General features: G+C 35.4%; 2 protein-coding genes across 3 annotated transcripts in view; one reads left to right on the top strand and one right to left on the bottom strand.

The window, feature by feature from the left end:
• The window catches only part of AstA-R2 (Allatostatin A receptor 2), a 75534-nt gene extending 61333 nt beyond the window's left edge, over positions 1 to 14201 (top strand). The window contains exon 4 of the mRNA XM_073962767.1: positions 13667 to 14201. Within this exon, the coding sequence (XP_073818868.1) occupies positions 13667 to 13762 (96 nt within the window). The 3' untranslated portion in view covers positions 13763 to 14201. The remainder of the gene's footprint in view (positions 1 to 13666) is intronic.
• LOC141390126 (putative polypeptide N-acetylgalactosaminyltransferase 13) overlaps positions 1 to 23327 on the bottom strand; it is a 149317-nt gene that overhangs the window by 109545 nt on the left and 16445 nt on the right. The window lies entirely within an intron of this gene.

A 23327-nucleotide genomic window follows, 5' to 3' on the forward strand; every position in this document is an offset into this window, starting at 1 on the left:
TTTTAGGGGTCTTGACCACATCTTTCAATGAAATTGGCTAAAATTTGGCTACCGATATTCCCTTGTGTTAGAAAACCTTCTTGCAGAAATTGTTTGAATTGTATCCACGTTTTGATAGGGTCCCCATATAATGGTACCGCCCGATTTTCGGAATTTTGAAGGTTTTATGTAAATTATTAATTCGAAATGGCCTAAATGATACTTTATCATTCCTGGAGGAAGGCTACCCCCAGAAAATTGTCGATTAATGTAGGTCCACTCTTTGATGTAGTCCCCATAAATCGGTAATGCCCAATATTCGGTATTTTTAGGGTTCTAGCCGTAATAACACTGTGCAACACTGGAAATGCAAACAACTTCTAATGGGCATTTTGTGAAAGTACATATTGAGACTACAAAAACCTTAATTGAGTTTTGTGTTCTTAGATCGGGTTTAGATTTTATGGCCTCATCTAAACCGACCTAAAATGAGCCTTTTTTCCAGTGATCGGAACTTTACCTCCGAAACTAATAAGAATTTTGTTTTGCAGTCTTCAGCAATATTGTAGCCCTAAAGTAGTAGAACTTATGTGTCAAACAGATGAACTAGGAAAAGCGGCATCTAGCGCATCAAACTCGTTAAAATATAGAAAACTTTACATAATTTCTGAAATTCTGGTCAGTAACAACTAAACTGTTGGGAGTTGAAACAAGTAACCACTTTAAAAATTTTTCAAATAATGTGACCATCAGGTCTTCAGAACATTATGAAACTCTAAAATGGTTATTTCACGTTGTTTAAGGGTTATTTCATAACATACCTTTTACAAAACTTATTTCAAACAATGTTCACACAAGCTGTTTATTCTCATGTTGGGGATTTCAATGAATTATTGAAATATTTCCCAAATTGTTGTTGAAAAATTTGCTATAAACAAGGCGATAGAGGCATTTTAAACAATATAATGTTCTGAAGGGGATGGAAGATACCAAGGAACGGTTCTGACCGGTTTTAACATGGCAAAGCCCAGGATTTATCTTGGTCCCTCTTTCATCCCAAGTGGACACTGACCTCCCCGTGGTGTCACCTGGGGAACTGCCTTTAACACCCGTTAAAGGTAGTGAGCTAACATGTGCCGCGCGTTCACCCATAAGAACGTTAAAAACTTGGGTTTGGGCGTCGGGTTAGTAACCCTCCCCTAGAAAAAACAGCCTACTATGAAAAAACGAAAGAAAAGAAAAACAAACCCCTCTAAAGTTGACGAACCCCGCAAACGTTTTAAGGACCATGATCTGCGAATCTGCACCTGGAATGTTCGCACTCTTTATAGAGAAGGTGCAGTCTTCGCATTGGCAGACGTACTTGAAAAGTACAAGACCGATATTACTGCCATACAGGAAATACGATGGATTGGGAAAGGCGTCACAACAACACCTAAAGGTGACGCACTGTATTATAGCTGCCATGACGTAAAGCATGAGTTTGGTTGTGGATTCGTAGTTAGTCGGAGACTAAAACATCTTGTATCCAGCTTCACTCCAGTGAATGAAAGACTTGCTGCAATTCGAATAAAAGCTAAATTCTTCAACATCAGCTTTATTTGCGCTCATGCTCCCACTGAAGAAAAGGATGAACAGACCAAAGATATATTTTACGAGCGCTTAGAAGAAACATATGACCGTTGCCCTGCCCATGACATTAAAATCATTCTAGGCGATTTTAATGCCAAAATTGGAAAGGAGAATATCTTTGGCCCAACAGTCGGGAAATTCAGTCTCCACAGTGAAACATCTGACAATGGTATGAGACTGATAGACTTTGCAGCTGCAAAAAACATGGTAGTTAGCAGTACCAGATTTAATCATCTCGATATTCATAAGGGCACCTGGCTGTCTCCAGATCAGAAAACAAGAAACCAAATTGATCATGTTGTGATAGATGGAAGACATTCATCGAGCGTGTTGGATGTACGATCGTTCCGAGGCGCAAACATTGATTCGGACCACTACCTTGTTGCAGCAAAGGTACGCACCCGCTTAAACGTAGCAAACAAAGTACGAACAGACACAACACGAAAGTTAGACATCGGTAAGCTGCAATCACAACAGATAGCCACAGCATATTCCACTCAACTAGCCCAATTGCTTAATCAAAGCCCTCCTCATCCCGATAACATATCAGCGCAATGGCAAAGCATTGCCCACTCCATGCAAACAGCCGCAAAATCCATACTTGGATACCAGAGACCTCCACCAAGGAATCCATGGTATGATGAGGAGTGTCGTGCTGCCACCGAAGAGAAAAATGCGGCATATAAGGCTACTTTACAATCCGTAGCAACGCGTAGCGCACGAGAGAGATACAGGGAGAAAAGGAGAGAGGAGAAACGTCTTTTCCGCAGGAAAAAGAGAGAGATGGAAAAACGGGAGTGTGAAAAAATCGAGATGTACAGGAGCCAGAATGAAGTCCGAAAATTCTACCAAAGAGTCAAGCATCAAACTGATGGCTTTGGTACAGGCACATCCTCCTGTATAGACCAGCAAGGTAATTTGGTAACTGATACAGATAGTGTACTCAGGATATGGAAAGAACATTTTTCAAATCTGTTGGTATCCAATAGCAGCGAAGACGACGAAGATACCACAGTCCCAATCCCAGAAGATGGTATTGAATGTATACCGCCCAGCCAAGATGAGGTAAAGACAGCAATAAATCGGCTGAAGAATAATAAGGCAGCAGGTGCCGATGGCTTACCAGCCGAGCTGTTCAAAACCGGAGGCGACACGCTGATAAGGTGTATTCATCAGCTAGTTAGCACCATCTGGCAGGAAGAACGAGTACCCGACGATTGGAACCTGAGTATCCTGTGCCCCGTCCACAAGAAGGGAGATAAGACTGTATGCTCTAACTATAGGGGCATAAGTCTACTCCCTATTGCCTACAAGATCGTGTCAGGGATATTGTGCGAACGACTAAAGCCAATGGTCAACGAGATTATTGGACCATACCAATGCGGCTTTAGACCTGGCAAGTCCACCATTGACCAGATATTTACCCTGCGGCAAATCCTGGAGAAGACCCAAGAGATGCAGATCGACACCTACCACCTTTTTGTCGATTATAAAGCAGCCTTCGACAGTCCGCTGCGCTCAAAGGTATTCCAAGCCATGTCTGAATTTGGTATTCCCGCAAAGCTCATCCGGCTTTGTAAAATGACTTTAACTGACACGAGGTCCTCAGTTAAAATAGGAAAGAACCTCTCCGAAGAGTTTGGTACCAAAAGAGGTTTCAGACAAGGAGACAGCCTTTCGTGTGACCTCTTCAACATCCTGCTAGAAAAGGTTATACGAGAGGCAAACGTCAAAAGAAGTGGCACAATCTACACCAATAGTCACATGTTACTTGCTTATGCTGATGATATAGACATCATGGGTCGATCAGTAAAAGAAGTAACTGATACCTTTATAAAAGTCGAAGGAGAATCTGCTAAAGTGGGTCTGGCGGTAAACGGTGAGAAGACCAAGTTGATGGTGTCGACGCGCAATGCGTCCATTGAGCTCGGACCGACTGTGGAAGTTGGTTCCTATAATATTGAGGTAGTAAAAGACTTCGTCTACCTCGGCACCTCCGTCAACACAACAAACGACATCAGTTGTGAAATAAAAAGAAGAATTGTATTGGCCAACAGATGCTACTTTGGATTAAGTAAGCAGTTTAAAAACAAAGCCACATCTCGTCAAACAAAAATAACGCTCTACAAAACACTGATACTACCCGTGCTGATGTATGGCTCCGAAGCCTGGGTACTTGCGCAAGCAGACATGGCAGTGCTTGGTGTGTTTGAGAGAAAAATTCTTCGAAAGATCTACGGACCAATCTGCGTTGACGGTGAATATCGACGTCGCATGAACCACGAGCTGTATCTGCTATACAACGACATCAATATTGTTAAACGTATCGAGATGCAGCGATTGCGTTGGCTAGGCCATATCAAAAGAATGAGCGATGATGAACCCACTAAAAAGGCGTATGAATACATGCCACATGGCGGTGCACGCAGAATTGGCAGGCCAAGGAATAGATGGCGCAAACAAGTGGATGATGAGATGACAAGGCGCGGTATTCCAGAGAGCAAAGCAACAAATAGAGAGGAATGGAGATCTCTTCTTAGTTCGGCCTATAGAACAAATGTTCTGTAATGGGCCAGCTAAGTAAGTAAGTATAATGTTCTGAAGAGTTGTGTATTACATTCCAGAGAATATTTTTCCAAAGGTAACATTAAGAAGAATTTAACATTTTGGGAGATACGTTGCGAAATATACACAAATTATAGAATTTTTAGATATATTATAAAATTTGAGGCAATGAATGAAATTTTTCGAGTTCACTACACTACAAGTTTGCTGCATATGTCAAAACAAGATTCGTATTGGTTTCAGAGATACATCCCCGATTTGTTTTAAAAATTCGATCTTTAACCATTTTTAGATGAGGCCATAAAAACCGAACCCGATCTAAGAAAACAAAACCCAAATATGGTTTTTGCCTATTGGTCCTCTACTTTCATAAAATTCTGGACAGAAGTTGTTTGCACGCGTAATAATTGCACAGTGTAATCAATCAAAATGGCTGAATTTTCCAATTTTTACATTGAGGACCACATTTTGACTTATTTTCTATAATATCCTTAAAATACCTGAACTCGGGTGGTATCGCTATATGGAGGCTAAAAAATTAAGATAAAATCCTCAAAATGCTTTAAATCAAGTGGTGTAGCTCCCATATAACGGGGGAAGAATATACTTATTGAGGCTAAGCTACAAATTATTTTCCAGTTTATGTGCATTTATAAATAAAACACTGAAACATAATTCTTTTAATTATTTTTAATTTTTAACATTTTTGACAACTGAGAAGTCCATAACCACATTACAGTCAATTAAGGCCGAAAATGTAGATAAAAACTTTAAATTGTTTGAAATCGAGTGGTACCCTTATATGGGGTTTACACCAAAATCTGACCCATGTCCACAATTTTTGGTGGGGGAGTTTCCGTACAATTGGGAACCCCAAATGCCAAGTTACAGCCAATTCGGACTAAAAATTAAGACAAATTCCTCCAAACACCCGAAATCAGGTGGTACCGCTATATGGGGGCTATAGGAAAAAATGGACCCATATTGGTTTTGGTTTCATTTTCATGTATTGTCATCCAAATCTGAAAAGTGTGCAAAGTTTCAGCTCGATTGGTCAACTGCAACTGTGTTAAAAATGAGTTAAGAAATTTGAACTAAATAGGGTGGTACCGCTATACGGGGCCTTAGGAAGAAATGGGCCCATATTGGTTTTGATTTCATATTCTTGTATTGTTATCCAAATCTAAAAAAGTGTGCAAAGTTTCAGTTCGATTGGTCAACTGCAACTGTGTTAAAAATGAGTTACTAGATTTGAAATAAACCGACACCAAAGCAAGTTAAATAATTCGATTTTTATAATTTTTTTTAATTAAATTATAGTAAATATTTGATGTCAAAATGCTAAGAATAAGTAAAGCTATATTTTTATTGGAGCCAATCTATGACCATAATAAATTTAAACAATTTAAGATTTTATTTAAGATTTTTTCAAAAAATTGGAACCAATATCAATATCTTTTAACAAATTAATAAAACAAATGTAATGTAAATTGTCAGATAGTTCTGAATTTGTTTTGTAGCGTGTGTTCAGGGTAACGATAAATGATAACAGGAACATTAAGTTACATATTATGTTATCTGTTCCGTATCGTCCCAGTAATATGTACTGAAATCTTATACGCATGGTCCCATGCCGTATGAGTAATTTGTAATTAATTCAATTAGGAATATAATGTATACGCACTACACTCCAACATTCCGTATTCCATTAGTTGTTGTTGCGGCTACCACGTTTTCGTAACTCCCTCAATTAAGCCCGGCAGATATATAAAAGGTTTGTTTGATAAGCGGTTAATTATTGTAATTTTTCAATTAATTTGCGAAAACATTCTATGGCTACAAATGCCACAGCAAAAAACTATTTAACATAATTAGCAGCAGAAAAGTAAACAAACACATGAACGCCTACACACACGCACGCACGCACGCCGACATTTGACAACAAACAAACAAACATTTGCATGAAATTATTTAACAATTTAATGAAATTAAACAAATGCCATAAAAAATTGGCAATTAAAAAATACAAAAACAGAATATTAAACAATTTTATGCAGTTTTATTATTCCGTTTGGTTTTTTCTCTCATTTTCTCTTCATATAGATCGATGGTGGTGGTGGCAGTGCCACTGTCCTTAATGCGTTGCCTAGCTGCTGGTACTGAGTTCATGATGGTGTTGTTGTGGCTGTTGAGTTTGTGGCTGATAAATGTGGTAGATTTCAATCAATTAGAAAAAGATTTAAAAGTTATTTACTTGCAAATTAAAAAATCAAATACAGCAACAATAACACCAAACACAAAAGGAAAACAATCAATCCGTACACACTCATATGGATTTGAATGATGATATTTAAACACACAAAAAAATAGAAAACAAAAAATAAACATATTTTTGTTAAATAATAATGGCGCCACTGCTGGTTGTTGTTGTTGCTGTTACTTCTTTTATCGGGAATAACTAAATAACTCGTCACTTGGGGTAGTTGCAAGTGCTTGGGTGAGAATGAGGGATAACATATGAGTTCTAAATTTGCAAATCTGTGGTTTTCACAAATACTTCTATAAATTTTTGCATTCAACAAATTAAAAAAATTGATTTCGAAACATTGGTTAAGAGTTAAAAAAAAATTAAAACGAATCAGTCAGTTTTGCCTAAAGACTGGGACTGCTTTTTCCACTCACAGAATTATTATATAACAAGAGCACTACTTGGGTTTTTGGAGTATTCGGGTTTTTTTTTAAAATATGCCACAAGTGGTACTGGAAACTTTAGAGCGATAGTCGTATGAAGGAGTGGCGATAAAAATTAGGGCATACTTCTCAGGAAGTAAGGACGTCTCTACTGGATTTTACTTAATTTATGTTTGAGAGAAATATTACGTTGAGAAAACTTTAGACTGCTTTCAGCCACTCCTTTCGATTTCAGGAACCATGGACTTGCTCACATAAATCGTTGTATTTATACATACAATAATTTCAAAATTATCATCCCTTAAATTGTACTCAAACGAAAATTTTAACTTTTGTTAATAAGGTACACGAGTTCTTCGACCTTGATGTATGCACCAGAGTAATGCACAAATATCTGATTTCGACACTCTAAGCCACTTGCCAAAAATCTTGCTAATCTTTTTTGCAAGTGGCTTAGAGTGTCGAAATCAGCTGCTTGTGTGTTGTCGCTAAGCAGACAAAAAATAAATATCTTAGAATTGATATTTTTAGATATTTGAATATGCTCTTCCAAGTAGTTATGTATTCTCAATAATATTTTCTGTTTTACTTTGTTACTCGTCGTACATTAAGTTTTGTTTTCAACCCTTCAACCGATTGTCTCATGCTCTCCAAGAGACTAAGAACAGAGATCAAAAATTGGTTTGTAAGGAATTGTTTGTAGTGTTGTGTGCGCTTCCACTTGCTGAGCCACACGATCATATAGGACTTGCGAGTTTGCAAGTGAAAACTATGATTGACACATATTTTTCTCTTTACGCACAAGCAACGGTCTTTATGAGTCGTTAGTGTTTTTTTTTTGTATTTGTGGAAAAAATACTTGAGTTCAAGAAAACACCTGTATTAAAAAGCATAAGACCCAAAAACACTTATAGTGTTGCACAACAACAATATTGACTGATCCTTGAGAATGGGGAGTGCAAAACAAAAGCAACAACGTTTTTGGAAAAATTAGCATTTCTTATCCTAACAGGGTTGCCATCACCTACCACTTTTCCCATGGTCTGGGGAAAATATAATAATACCCTCAAGTAAAATATCCATTCGGAAATGGTTAAACAACCGAATATTGGAAGACACAATACATTCAGGTGTAAACCCTTTGAGGCCATTGCTACATTGCACTATAGGTAATTTGCCCAGTTTTTGAGGCAAAAATTAATAACAGCGGAATTAAAAGATTTTTTAACTTTTTTAATTATTTATGTGTAAAAGTGAGATAAAACAAAGATTTTTACAGATAAATTCGGATATAACGAACAACGGTTATACGCAACTACGCATATAACGAACAAAGCTGTTTTTTACAATGCCATTTTCATTAGTTTTCTTATAGACAACAAACTGTTGAAAGCGATCACGGTAGTAAGTAACAAAAATGTTGTACCCGCGAGTAGATTTTCCAACGAATTGTTACTACAGTTTTGTATATTTTTTGAATATACGTTAAATAAGACGAGTTTAGTACTCCTCTAAACCGTATCAATGATTAATATGTAAAAGAGAGATAAAGTAAAGCTTACTACTGCCGCACTGTTTATAGAAAACCACGGATATACCGAACAATTTGTCGCCATTACTTATTTTACTTGCAATGAAATTGTAAACAACAATATTTTTTATATTTTTTATTTATTTCCTCAAACCAAACTTCCACAATTTTAAGACTTTTTATTGAGAAGTAACCTAATAAAATCTCATAAATATCAAAATCGGGTTTTGAAACCTAGTAATACCAACGCAGAAGACTTTCAGTAATGTGTTCTAGGTGGCAAAATCACGGCCAAACACGGCCATTTTGGTTTAAGTCTATACGAAGTGAGTTTAGAAAAATAAAATATTTATTTCTGACTTTTTGTGTTTTTTGTTCGTTACCCAAAATGTTTTAGTTATATTATGCATTAAATGAATTCCTCTCGCAATTGTCAATCTATTCCATTTTACATACATTTATATTTGGTTTATTTTTCCGCGGTTTTAAATACATTGAAATATGCCTTACAAGTTTTTTTTTATTTTTCTTCGAAATTCTCACTTTGACTACAATTTAAACCGCGATAATGACGATATTTTGAAAAATATCATTCATATTAATAAATTTTGACATGTTCTTTTTTCAATGCCATCTAAAAATTATTATTATTAAAAGTTCAAAAACTGGGCAAATTACCTATAGTGCATTGTGGCTAAAAACGTTGAGGAAACTTTAAAAATAATGCGAATAGGAACTTCCAAGAACAAGTTGGGGCTCTTATTTCCGATATACGCTCTAAATTTGTTTACAGAAAAGGTTTTGAAAACAATTTGAGTCAAAAGTTCAGCTAATGAAAACCGATAGGACTACAGTTTTTAATAATATTCCGTTGTTACTTTTGTTTTGCACTCCCCATTCTCAAGGATCAGTCAATATTGTTGTTGTTGTTCTCCCATCCAACTACAAAGTACAGAAACAACGTGTTGAAAGCTCTCTGTGCATAACAAAGAACAACTGGACATGAAGTATAACATTTTGTAACGGAACCAAAACTTTTAATTGATGTGTAATCCTTGATTTGTCGCTTTAGATATGCGTAACACTGTATGTGTGCTTAAGTGGCTTGTGAAGGAAAGTGGCTTATTGATTATTTCTGGTATGTGCTCGTACGTTTGGAAAACATTGAACATCGTCGTGCCAAGTTTCGGGCAAATCGGATACTTAATTCGTAAGGTTTAGTGCTCATCAGTCATTTTAGTTGGTGCCACCAGAGTTATTAGAATGAATTGTGGAATTACGCTGAAAATGTCAATATATATGTCAAAACAATTCGAAACAAGTCCTTAAACTGCTTTGAGAAAGGTAAGCGAAACTGTAGACTTGTTCGGTAAAAATTTTAAAACAATCCTGGAACAGCCCCTAAACTACACTCAAGCGAAGATTTTTAACGTTTGTGAGGGAAGTACCCTATATTGACCTTTTTGAACTTGATGTACGTTTGGAAGAGAATTTTACCACGTACAAAGTTTTGGACAAATGGGATACCTCAATTCTAAAGTACATTTAATTGCATTCGGTTTTTAGAGTTTTTGGATGATTATCCCAGGATTTATGGACTTCATCCCCAAAAACATATAAGGGCCAAGATGACAACAAGCCGCAAAAAAAATCAAAACAATTCCAGACTTGTCTTTCAAATGCACTTTTAATTAAAATAATGCAGTTTGTGTGACAGGTACCCGAAGGAAGGAGAAGTTTATCGCCGAGCACAACGGCGGTTCCTAAGACACCACTTGTGGAGAAGTTTTACAAGGCTGAAATTCTGTCCAACACTATAGAGGGGCATTTTGCAACCGCTGAAAATTTGATGTTGCCTGACCGGGGAATGGAACCCACGACCTTCAACGTGTCATGCGGGTGTGCATACCACGGTGGCACGCAAACGATTAATTGTAAAAACATGTTTCATAACTTGTTCGGACAACCTAGTCTCTACATTACCCCCATTCCACTGTGGCGATATTGAACAGATTTCCTTTTTGTCCTTATCTACATCAACCCTAAGATTGACGTTAACGACTTCGTGGGTGGTTTTATTATACCTTCAGCCTTAAGGCCAGAAAGGTTATATGAGGAAAAGTCAAAATTTTTTAGTTTCCATGAAGCCAAGGTTTGCACTATTATAATACGCGAACTATTGTAGTTTACCAGTAACTATGACTATTGCTGGATTAATTTAGATGTTTTTGTACAAAGCTCGAAAATTTAGAAAAAAAAATTAATTTACGTGGTAGTTACGACCGCGTAAAGGAAAAAACATAGGTAAAAACACGTTGAAGCTAAACAGGTTTTTTACATTGCTATTCGATTTCTGATTAAACCATTCAAATGACGGACATCTGTCCAAAGTAAAAGTAGGAGAATACAAAATGAAGATTACACTTCTAATGTATCACTTTCCAAAATTTCCACAGCATCCACCTTTTCTGGATGCTGACATTTTGAAGCTGGATTTCAGGTGTTTTTTGTATTTTTTATGTAACTGGGACGCGCATTCGGATATTTCGAAAAACCAATTATAGGATTAAAGAACTCGCGATTTCGCATAATCTGATATGTTTATTGAGTATGTAGCCCACACAGCAGCAGAGTAATCTACTGCCAAAGGCCAAAATTTAGTGCGATATTTTTTCTAAAAAACCTATTTTTTTGGGTACAGTATTTACAATATCGTTTTGAGTGTGCTGGTACCCCGCGATATTTTAGTTTTTCGACGATCCGGATCATATGAATCACAGATCGTAAAAATCCATCGACTAAAAATTTGCGAAAAATGTTTTTCAAAATATCGCTGACGAATTCGCGTTTTATGTGGATCGTTTCTATTTAAATGAAGAAAGTGAATCATCACTCGCGTTTGTGCGAAAACAGCGGTTTGAAAAATTTAGTGGCATGGGAGCTGTATCCGATTTATCCAAAAAATACTGTGTGATGCTACATCCACGGTTCTTGATGGATTTTATTGAAATATGTTTAGATCGATGTATTTTTTCACGGTTGATAGTGAAATCGGATGCGCATAAAAAGTGTATGCACTTTGTGCAAATTATAAGCGTTATACAGTTTGTTGTACACTAAACTGCAGACGATGCTACATCTTAGCGGCCAAAGTAAATCCTAGCAAATGTGTACAAATTAAAAGAGAAGAATTCGCTGTGTTGGTAAACCGCATGCGCATCAAGTGGTTTTGAGGATTTCGCGATTTACACGCATTTCAAAATGAACATTACCCGATACAGTTTTATTTCAAGAGCATACCCTATTAAAAGGAACCCAACATTTATTTGAACGATACCCATATCTTCCGCTAGATGTTAGTGTGTATTCGAGAAGTGATTAGAATAAAAAATTTGATTTTTTGCGTGAAATTAAACTAAAATAGAAGAATAACTCCGACCTATTTTTCCTACAATTTTTTCAACTAACTCACAAAATAAATTTTAATAAATATTTTCTCTTACAAAAATTTTATAAATTTCCTCAATATATTTTTTTGTTTTTGCTATAATATGAAAACGACTAAACGGATTTGTATAGTTTTGGTTTCATTTGAATCTTCGCGATGTATAGATTACGTACATATTTTTTATATATTTTTCAGATGCATAAACAGGTTGAATTTTATTAAAACAAGTTGCAAAGTACCAATTTTTTAAACTCTTTCTCAATTTCCGCGAAAACTTAAAACTTTTTCACTAATGTTATGGGGCCTCAGTAATCATATATTACGTAGGGAGCCCCTAATTAAGAGAGTTTCTCAATATAATGATTAGAGTCTTTTAAAGATTTTTTCTTTTTATCAGAATTGAAACCGCCATAACTTTTGCGCGCAACAACCAAAATTAGTATCTCGAACAGATTTAAGAATGGGATTTTTTTTTTCCCAATCTATGTACCAAAAATCTTTCATGTAGCTTAAAAAAAATTTTTTAATTTTTTTTTTATGGAAAACTAAAAAATTTTGTCTTTTCTTCATATACACTTTGATACGACCAAAAATGTGTCTCATCGAAATAATGGTTTTAGACCCCAAGTATGTTTGTACGAAATTCGTTTCAGACAATTTGGAGTCGATTTAGCCATGTCCTTCCGTCTGTCTGTCCCGCTGGCTGGTGCGCACGGTAACTCTCGAACGGATCAACTGACTCGAACCAAATTTTTGGTATCGTAATATTTTGTCCAAACTTAGTTTAAGTTCGAAGATGGGACATATCGGTCCACTCCTTCGGGTAACTTCCCTACAAAAGTTCAAAATTTGTCTGTAAAATGGTGTGAACGATAACTCTCGAAGGGAGCAATCCATTTGGTCCAAACATTGCACATCGTATTATTTCTTCTAGATATAGATCGGGTTCGAATATGGATTATATTGGTCAACTTCTTCGGGTACCTCCCACGCAAAATTTGGGTACATCTCACACAAAATTCAGATAAAGGGAAGTTTAAGAGCTCCTCTCGGATCGTTTTGAAATTTTGTCAGCAGGTTGTCACTGCGACTCCCTTTATGACGCAAGTCCATATTTCCTGAGATATTGGCCTTAATGTTCCAAGAAACCCTGACGGCACCAACCAAAATGGAAAATCCGCAAAATAATTCTCACAGGAGTTTCTGATTGGTGCAGACGTTGCACATCGTTTTATTTCAACCAGTCATGTATCAGGTTGGAATATGGACTATATCGGTCGACTCCATCGGGTACCTCCCACACAAAATTCGGATAAAGTGAAGTTTTAGAGCTCCTCTCGCATCGTTTTGATTCTTTTTTCAGTAGTTTGTTCTAGCGGCCTCAGTATACCCCTTCTACGATGTTTTTAATAATAAGTGTAGCGCATCTCCATTGTTCCTAATCATTGATAGAGTTGTTTAATAGATATCAACGAGAATAGGGAAGCTACTGAAGGAAACAAAACATAATGTGGGATAGATGGCATGATTTAAGCCTCAGCGATTGAACATCTAATCACCTCCTCTACCCACGTCGAAAGTAGACAAAACAAAAACCGCCTAAATAGTATAACCCATTAAAGTACTTCTTTGTCGTTATTAGGCCATTAAATATCTTAATAACTGGTCAAAAGTATTGCTGTTGTTGTTGGTGGTGTTCTTTTTTTGTTCTTATATTTTTCTTTGTGCCACCACACAATATAATGACTACATTTTGCATTGTTATCTCAAGACCATTGTTCATTTGTTTCCTTTCTTTCTCTTTGTTTTTATCTTTCTAGGCCATCAATTGTACAAAACGTTTCCAGGACTACTCATCGGATTTGCCGCCCGCCAGGAAAACGTCATATGCGCGTACATCCACGACAGGCGTCTAAAGAACAAGAAGAAGAAGAAGTGGCAGCAGTCTAATTACTTACTGGTCACTTGTGACATCACAAGAAACACATTTGTATAGTTTTGCGTGTGTGTGTGTGTATTTCAAATGCCTATTTGTAAGAGATAACGTGTGTGTATGAATATTTTGGAAATATGTACGTATGTTTGTGCGTAGTCATAATACTTAAGTTTGTAAAATAAAATCCATATTTGTTAAACGGTCTATATTTTCAAGATGCCAAGCATTTGTTGTTATTTTTTATTTTATAGGTTTTAAAAAAATGACTTTTGAAAAAAGTCTTGTCTTAGCTTTTTTTTTAAATCAGTGTTTTACTAAAAGTTGTTTATGTTTATATGGCGTCAAATGAACACACTTACATACATATGTACGTAGAAAAGTAATATGAAATAAAATTGAATAATTCAATTAAAAATAAATCGTTTTAATTTTGACAAACCGGATAATTTAAAGGTAATTAAAATCTTACATAAATCTTAATATCATAAATCAATCAATGCAATCATAAGAAAAATAAATATCAAAAACTGTAAAGATTAGACAAACATGTATGCGAGCGATATGCCAGATTAGAGGTAATTCGGTTGAATAATTTGAAAAAGGAAACATATTTTAATACGTAAAACCGCTAGATACGGTTATACATATGTACATTAGGGTGACCCAAAAAAAATGTTTGTTGGATTTCCTACCCCTTACATTTTTTCCATTTGATCCAAAAACCTTATATATGAAATTTTATGGCGATCGGTTAACGTTAACCCGTGCCAACCTAGCGATCTTTGTTTCCATAGTAATTTGCATGAAGCCAAAGGCGCATTTTCATCAAAATTCTTTAAATGCCACAATTATGGTCCGATCGATGAAAAACGTTACCAGTTATTTCATTTTTGTGAACAAGTACTAATGGCGTTAAGTTCCGGGCCGAACTTTTTATACCCTCCACCACGTATGTATTATATTAGAAAAGGAACAATTTGTTTCCTTTCGTTTATGAAAAAAACTAAATACCAAATTTCAGCAATGTCGGTAAAACAGTGTGGAAAACTTTCAAAACACCGAAATTCTGGAGATACAGTTCTATGGGGGCTATATCAAAACGTCGATCTATACCGACAAATTTCTGGCGGAAAGTTTTTAGACTCAAAGACTCAAATTTCCGGTATTTCGGAAAGATAATTGGTCTGTTCCAGAACTGCAATAATCTACGAATTTTTACTATTTTTTCGACAACATAAAGGAAAAAATGTTATCGAAGTAAAAATTAGTAACTTCTGGCAGGTTCTGGAACAGACATATAGTGGCTAAAAACTTCAAGATAGGGAAAATCGAGAGATACGCTTCTGAGGGAGATATAGGAAGCCGTGGACCTATATTGATAATTCTCTTCTGGAATATTTTATAACCCCATTGAAGACTAAATAAAAAATTGAAGTCCGTCCGGTGGACTATTAACGTCACAAACATCAGAACTACGAAAATCGGGAGGTACAGTTCTATGGAGGCTATATCGAAACGTGAACCTATACCGACGAATTTCAATCGGAAAAGTTTTTACCTCCAATGTAGACTAAATACCAAATTTCAGTCATTTCGTGGAATATTGAAGCCACAACTTTCAAAATACCGAAAATCGGGAGATACAGTTCTATGGGGACTATATAAAAAGTGGACTTGTACCGACAAATTTCTGGTGGAATATTTCATACCAACTTTGAAGACTAAATACCAAATTTCAGCCATTTCAGTGGAACATTGAAGCCACAACCTTCAAAATACCAAAAATCGGTATGTACCATTCTTTGGGAGCTATATGAAGGCGTGGACCTATACTGAAAAATGTGTGGGTTAAAGTTGAATACCCACAACAAAAACTAAATACCAAATGTCAGCCATTACGGTGGACTATTGAGGCCACAACTTTTGAAATACCGAAAATTGGGAGGCTATATAAAGAAGTGGACCTGCACCGAAAAATTTTTGAAATTTTAGTGGAATATTGAAGCCACAACCTTACAAATACCGAAAATCGGTAGGTACCGTTCTATGGAGTCCTGGACCTAATCCGACAAATTTACGGGTGAAAGTTAAATACTCCAACGAAGCCTCAATACCAAATTTCAGCCATTTCGGTGGTTATTGTGGTCACAACCTTCAAAAACCCGAATTCGGGAGGTACCGTTCTATGGAGGCTATATGAAGGCCTGGACACATACCGACAAATTTAGGGGTGAAAGTTGAAACCCCCAACGAAGACTAAATACCAAATTTCAGCATTTTCGGTGGGTTTTTGTGGTCACAACCAAAATGGTGGTCAAAAACCCGAATTCGGGAAATTTCTGGGGGAAAGTTGTAAACCCCCCAACGAGCGATTTCGATGTAATAATGAGGCTAGAACTTTCAAAATACCGAAAATCGAAGGTACCGTTCTATGGCGGCTATATCAAAACGTGAACCGATATGGCCCATTTGCAATACCAAATATCCTAGAATAGAAACTTCTATAACAAATTACTAAGCTCTATCTTAAAAATTTCGAGCTGTATCTTGATTTACCTTTCCAAATTGATTTACCTTTTCCAAAAACATCTCCATATCTCAATACTACACTCTTGATTCCAAATTGCAGGATTTCACGTCTATCCGTTCACCCAAATCCAAATTGTACGAAACTTAGTACCATTTAGTATTTTTGTACACATAAGTACGACGATGATTGTTGCTTTTGCCTTTGGGAGTTTTTTTAATGTGTTGATTTGTAAGCCCTCTGTTCACAATATGGGGATTTCTGAGTGAAATCGGACACGTTTTCAATATGAGGTTTTTGATTTCCTTTATTTTTTGCTGTGGCTATGCTGCTGATTAACAAAACATTTTAGCATATTTTCAAAATTTTTTTGACTAACGGTTCCAGAGATATCGCGCCTTGAAAAAGTCAAAATCTGTAAAAACTGCATACAAAGAAATACTCATAACTTCTTTAATATTGGTCCAAATGGGACCATTTTTTTTTTGATTTGTTTGTTTTTTTATCAGCTATCGAAAGAAAAATTTAAAAGAAAAATGCACAATGGGCTTCAATGCAATTTTCGGGATTTAATATTTAAAATTTATTTTTAAACATGATTGCACCCTTCGATTTTTTCAAAGAAATTTTATGTTAAACTACGTTCAATTACAAAAATTTTAAGCCCTATGTGGTAATGGGATTCGAACGATTACTATTTTTTCTGAATTTTGTAAAATTTGTCAATACAATTTTTCTTTTATACCTTTGTCCGAACATAAATTGAACCAAAAACAATTGAAATCAAAAATTACTTTTCTCCGAACTGTCCGATTTCACTTGGAATTCCCCATATATAAAAAAGCTTGGTGATGAGTGAGTGAGTGACAGATCATCGCCCAGACGAAACCGCTGACGCTAGAGAGTTGAAATTTTGACTGTGGGTTGCTGTTGGTGTGTAGAGGTGAGATAAGGCTGGGTTTTTGGAAATTCGAACTAGAAGGGCACGAAAAGTACTAAAATGTACTAAATATGGTACCGTTTGTATTAGCCAAACGGGAAGAGTTAGAATTCTGAAATTTGGAATGAGGGTCACTGATGGATAGTTAGAAAGATGTACCAAAGGGTTTTTGGAAATTCGAACTATAAGTGTACCAAAAGTTAATAAATTTGGTACCAATTGTATATTTTGAGCGGATATAGCTACAATCTTCATATTTGGTATGGGAATCAAGGTTGGGAAGTGGTGCTGATATAAGGAAATGATTTTGGAAGTTCGTACTTATGTGTACAAGTAGTACTAAATGGTACTAAATTTGGTACAATTTGGATTCGGGTGAACGGATAGAGCTGAAAACCTGAAATTTGGAATTTAGATTACCGTTGAAGTGTACGATTAAGATATGGGTGTAGTTTTGGAAATGCATACTTATGTGTACGAAAAGTACTAAATGGTACCAAAGTTGGTACAATTTGCATTTAGATAGACATGGAAACCTGAAATTTGGAATTAAGATAACTGATGGAGTGAATGATTGAGGTAGTTTTGGAAATTCTTACTTATGGGTACGAAAAGTAGTAAACGGTACTAAATTTGGTACAAATTGGATTTGGTTGAACGGATAGAGCTGGAATCCTGAAATTTGGAATTTAATTACTTTTGGAGTGTAGGATTGAGGTAGTTTTGGAAATTTATACTTATGTGTACGGAGAGTACTTAATGTACTAAATTTGGTACAATTTATATTTGGGTGAACGGATAGAGTTGGAATCCTGAAATTTGGAATTAGGAGTACTGATGGAGTGTAGGATTGAGGTAGTTTTGGAAATTCATACTTATGAGTACGGAAAGTACTAAATGTACTAAATTTGGGACAATTTATATTTGGGTGAACGGATAGAGTTGAATCCTGAAATTTCCAATTAAGGTTGCGGTTGGAATGTAGGATTGAGGAAGTTTTGGAAATTCGTACTTATGGGTACGAAAAGTACTAAATTTTGTACAATCTGGATTTGGGGGGAATAGAGCTGGGATCCTGAAATTTGGAATTAAGATTACTGTTGGACTGTAGGATTGACTTAGTCTTGGAAATTCGTACTTATGGGTACGGAAAGTACTAAATTTGGTCCAAATTAAATTTAGGTGGACGGATAGAGCTGTAATCCCGAAATTTGGAATTAAGATTACTTATGGAGTGTAGGATTGAGGTAGTTTCGGAAATTCGTACTTATGGGTACGGAAAGTACTAAATGGTACTAAGTTTGGTAAATTTTGGATTTGGGCGAACAGATAGAGCTGGAATCCTGAAATTTGGAATTAAGATTACTTATGGAGTGTAGGATTGAGGTAGTTTCGGAAATTCGCACTTATGGGTATGGAAAGTACTAAATGGTTCTAAGTTTGGTACATTTTGGATTTGGGTGAACAGATAGAGCTGGAATCCAGAAATTTATAATTAATATTACTTATGGAGTAAAGCATTGAGGTAGTTTTGGAAATTCGTACTTATGGGTACGGAAAGTACTAAATGGTACTAAATTTGGTACAATTTATATTTGGGTGAACGAATAGAGCTGGAATCCTGAAATTTCGGGTTAAGGTTACTGTTGGAGTGTGGGATTATGGGTACGAAAAGTAATAAATGGTACTAAATCTAAATTTGGTACAATTTAGATTTGGGTAGACCTGTTGGAGATAGTTATTGAAATTCGTACTTTCATACGAAAAGTATTAATGGTATTATGAATAGAGGTGGAATTCGGAAATTTGGTATTATAGCCGCTGTTGGTGTGTAGAGTTGAGATATGGATGTGGTTGTGGATATACGTACAATAAGTGCACGAAAAGTTTAGAGTGGAGATAAAGAGGAAAAATACTAAATCGCGGGTAAGATATAGTTTTGGATAAAAGGAAGTAATTTTTGAAACTTCGATATACTATAAGTACTAAAGTTGTTACCAGTTTGGTGTTGCATGATGGGATTTAGGTGGAATTTCGAATTGTTGAATGAGGGATTGTGTTGGTGTTTAGATACGGATTTGTAGAAATGCATACAAATTATAAAATTAGGCTGATGGCTGGATGATTTGTTGAGAAATGCGAAATGTACTAAATGCTATTAAATTTGACATTGGGTGTAGCAGTGCAGATGGAATTATATCATCACTAGTGCTTGAAAAGTACAAAATTGCAATAAATTTGGTATTGGGCTAAGGAATAGAAGGGAAATTCTGATATATTATTGATTTGTCAGGTTCATTGTTAGAGTTCGTCGTACAATAAGTGTACTAGAAGTACTAAATATTGAAGCACTGGTATTGGGTGAATCAATAATGAAATTTGTTATGAGGATAACTGTTGAGATTGGATCCGAATGTTTATTTAAATCCGCCTATAAATGTATGAAAGGTTTCTACATGTAATACCATTGACATTGGTTGAACATGTAGAGCTAAAACTGTAACATTTGAGCTAAGATCCTGCATTTCTAAAATTGAACTGAATAATGTACTATTGCTTCTAGGTTAACACGAATTCGGTTTCTAAATAATCAAAAAATCAAACGTACCTTTTCAACAAAGTTGTTTTTATCTTTGCTGTCTATTCTAAACGTTACAGTAAGTTCATTTTAAAATGTAGATCTATGCAGCTAATGTTTTACAAGAAGGTTTTTACGTCCTGAAAAAAGGCCTAAAATAAAATGTCTCAAAAATAACTGTTATATAGGGTAACATCGTCTGAATAATGATTTTCTACAATTTGATATCACAAATTCCAAAATTCGGTTGGAAAATGTAGATAAAATTTTCAAAATACCCTTACCGTTCCAATAAAACATGGACTGGAATTTAAAATGTAGGCCGCTGCTGAAGTGTAGAGTAGGGATATAACTTTTTGCACTTTTTTCAGATATCGAAAATACCACCACATAGCCGTGTAGGGCATGAAAAACTATTATGAAATAAGGTGTAATTTTTTCTCTATCGCGAAAAAAGTTTCCGCACCAAATGCATTGAAGTTCAGTAATGCATTTTATAATTTTATCTGTTATAACAACATGTTTGCTTTTCATTAATTTTTTTTTTTTTTTTTTGTAATCTAATTTAAAATCATTATCAAAGCATTCTGGACCAATTTGTTCTCAAATCGCGCCATTTCGGACCATATTAGGATTTTTTGACACTATTGCAATTTTTCGTTTTTCTTTATAAACTCGCGAATTTTATATTTATATTTTTTGTACATATCGGACTAGAGAATTTGTTGGCTTTTGCAACAAATTCGCGAAAGTTACAGACCGTTTTTAATGACTTTGCCTGTGAGAAATGTATTTTTGTCTATAAATATTTATTCAAACAAAGCAAATTTAAAATTATAAGTAGAAAAAATATCAAAAGGGTTTTAGTAATTGCGGTTGGTGCTGAAACTTTTTTCATCGAATCGATCTTAAAAACGCGTTTTCATTATTAGGACAAAATTCCCCACATGGTAATGGTATTGTATTTTTGTAGAAAACAAATACAATTCTTACAGGCAAGGTCAACAAAAACAGCCTGTAACTTTCGCGAATTCGTTGCAAATGACCCCAAATTCTCTTGTTCGATAGGTACAAAAAATATAAACATAAAATTCACGAGTTTATAAAGAAAAACCAAAAATTGCAATAGTGTCAAAAGTTCCTAATATGCTCCGAAATGGCGCGATTTGAGAACAAATTGGTCCAGAACGCTTTGATAATGATTTTAAATTAGATTACAAAAAAATAAAAATTTTAATCAAAAGCAAATATGTTGTTATGACAGATAAAATTAAAAAATGCATTTCTGAACTTCCATGCATTTGGTGCGGAAACTTTTTTCGCGATAGAGAAAAATTGACACCGTATTTCATAATAGTTTTCCATGCTCTACACGGCTATGTGGTGGTATTTTTTTGGTTATAGCCCTAGTGTAGAGGTCTTTTGTTTGAAATTCGAACAAAACGTATACGAGCAGTACTTGAAAGAAATTAAATATCAATTCAAATAGGTATTAGAACATCAAAATTTTCTGTTTTCTCCATATTAAATATTGTTTATTTGTATATTATTCCTTTTCCGCTTACGAAGTAGCGGGCATTTTGCTAGAAATATTGTTCAATGTCCACAAATTTTGGTATGAATATTTCCTTCATTCATAAAATTCGAAATCCCATTTTCAGTTGAACAAGTAAAACATCGTTAAGCCGTACCATCTACCATAAAATATTCTAACCTAAAAGGAAATAGTTAGTTTCATTCTGTTACGAAAATACCAATGTGGTCACAACTGATCACTTGGAATCCAAATAACCAATTACATGAAATTTTGTCCGAAAAATTCAAAATAACTAAAATCGGATGATAGCGTCATAAGGGCCATACTAAATGTGGACGTATGTCCGTATTTTTTGGCAGAGAATTATGTTGACCACTTCGAACTTTAAATGCCTATTTGCATCAAATTTGGACGGAAAACGTCGATAATATGGGGGATAGTACACACCGTGAGTTTACGTACATAAGTTTTTTGACCGCTTCGAATAAAAAATTCAAAATATCTGAAATCGTGCGGCATCGTAAATTAAAGCTATTCCAAAGCGACGACATACACATGCCCATAGAAGAAAATTTTACCTTTAAATTGGTGTAAAGTAGGTTGTTGAAGGTGGTCAAACAAGGGAGATACCACAATAGTCGGTAATGCATCCAATTCTTCCATTTTTTGCAATCACGTTACAGGTCTTAATTTTGATCGGATGGTCACGAAATTTTGGTTGCTTATGGGGGTCCCAGAGAGAAAGGGGCATATTATGTTTGGTGGTATTAGGATTATGTTCCCTAAAAGAAATGTTTACCAGTGGAAAGCTTATACACAGGGGTAGTGGTGTAGGGTATCACATGGCCGGCCTCGTCCCGACTATAGCCTTTGCTCACTTGTTTTAATTTATTGAAATTCTACATGTTTCTTCGTTTAGCTATAAATCCAAATAAAAAATTTAAACATTTGTAGAAAAATATCCTTGGAATACATTACATGCCTCCAAGGGACCTTATCACTAATCGAAGGGTTAGTGAACTAATTCCTTAAGAGGAAAGGAACAGTCAACATCGACATCGATTTTTCAGGGAAGTACGTTACCCAACACTAGGTTTTACATGGTGTTGCTTATCATAGCCAGTCATCAATAGTTGAACAATGGGAAAATCATTTAACAGATTCAGATAGTTAATTCTATATTGACTGTATAAGTGAGTCTACAGTGGCTAGCCGGAATGTCTCGATTTGGACCGAAAACTTTGCAAAACTTAATTTTTCTTATTTATACACCATTTGCTATTGCTAAGAACGAAAAAAATAATGAAATAAGTAAGAATCTAATGCTCAAGATAGGAAAAAATATTGGTGTCCGGATTATCGAGGTAAGAAAAATATGTGATGTCCGGATTACAGAGTATACAATGTAAAAAAATCTAGTGTCCGGATTACCGCGCTGTCCGGAATAACGAGTGTCCGGATTATCGAGACTATACTGTATACAGTACAACCTCGATAATCCGGACATCACATTTTTTGGCGGTGTCCGAATTATCGAATTGTCCGGATTACCGAGTAGTAACTTGCGATAGATAGAAATGCGATGAGCTTGAATGCCTAGGAAAGAAAATAAATATTTTTTTTATTTATTTTTATTGACAATAAATTATAGACAAGGTTTCCACTCGTTTCCTTGTTCAGCATTAAATTCCAATAAAAAACTAAACTATTAATTCAAACGTTTTAAATATCCTTGTATACAATACATTATTCTGAGGGAGTTTCTCACTAATTAACGAATTCCTTTAAAAGAAAGGACACGCAATGTCGATTTTTCAGGGAACTAGGCTGTCCAACACTAGGTTTTAAATATTGTCGCTTCATTCGACATAGTTGCATATCGTCATCATACTGTCTGTATAACTGAGTCAACTGTCGCTAGCCAGAAAGTCGAGATTTCGACCGAAAACTCTGAAAAACTTAA

This window comes from Musca autumnalis, unplaced genomic scaffold, assembly GCF_047663935.1.
Source record: "Musca autumnalis isolate F117 unplaced genomic scaffold, ASM4766393v1 scaffold_1, whole genome shotgun sequence".
In the NCBI taxonomy this organism is placed as follows: domain Eukaryota; kingdom Metazoa; phylum Arthropoda; class Insecta; order Diptera; family Muscidae; genus Musca; species Musca autumnalis.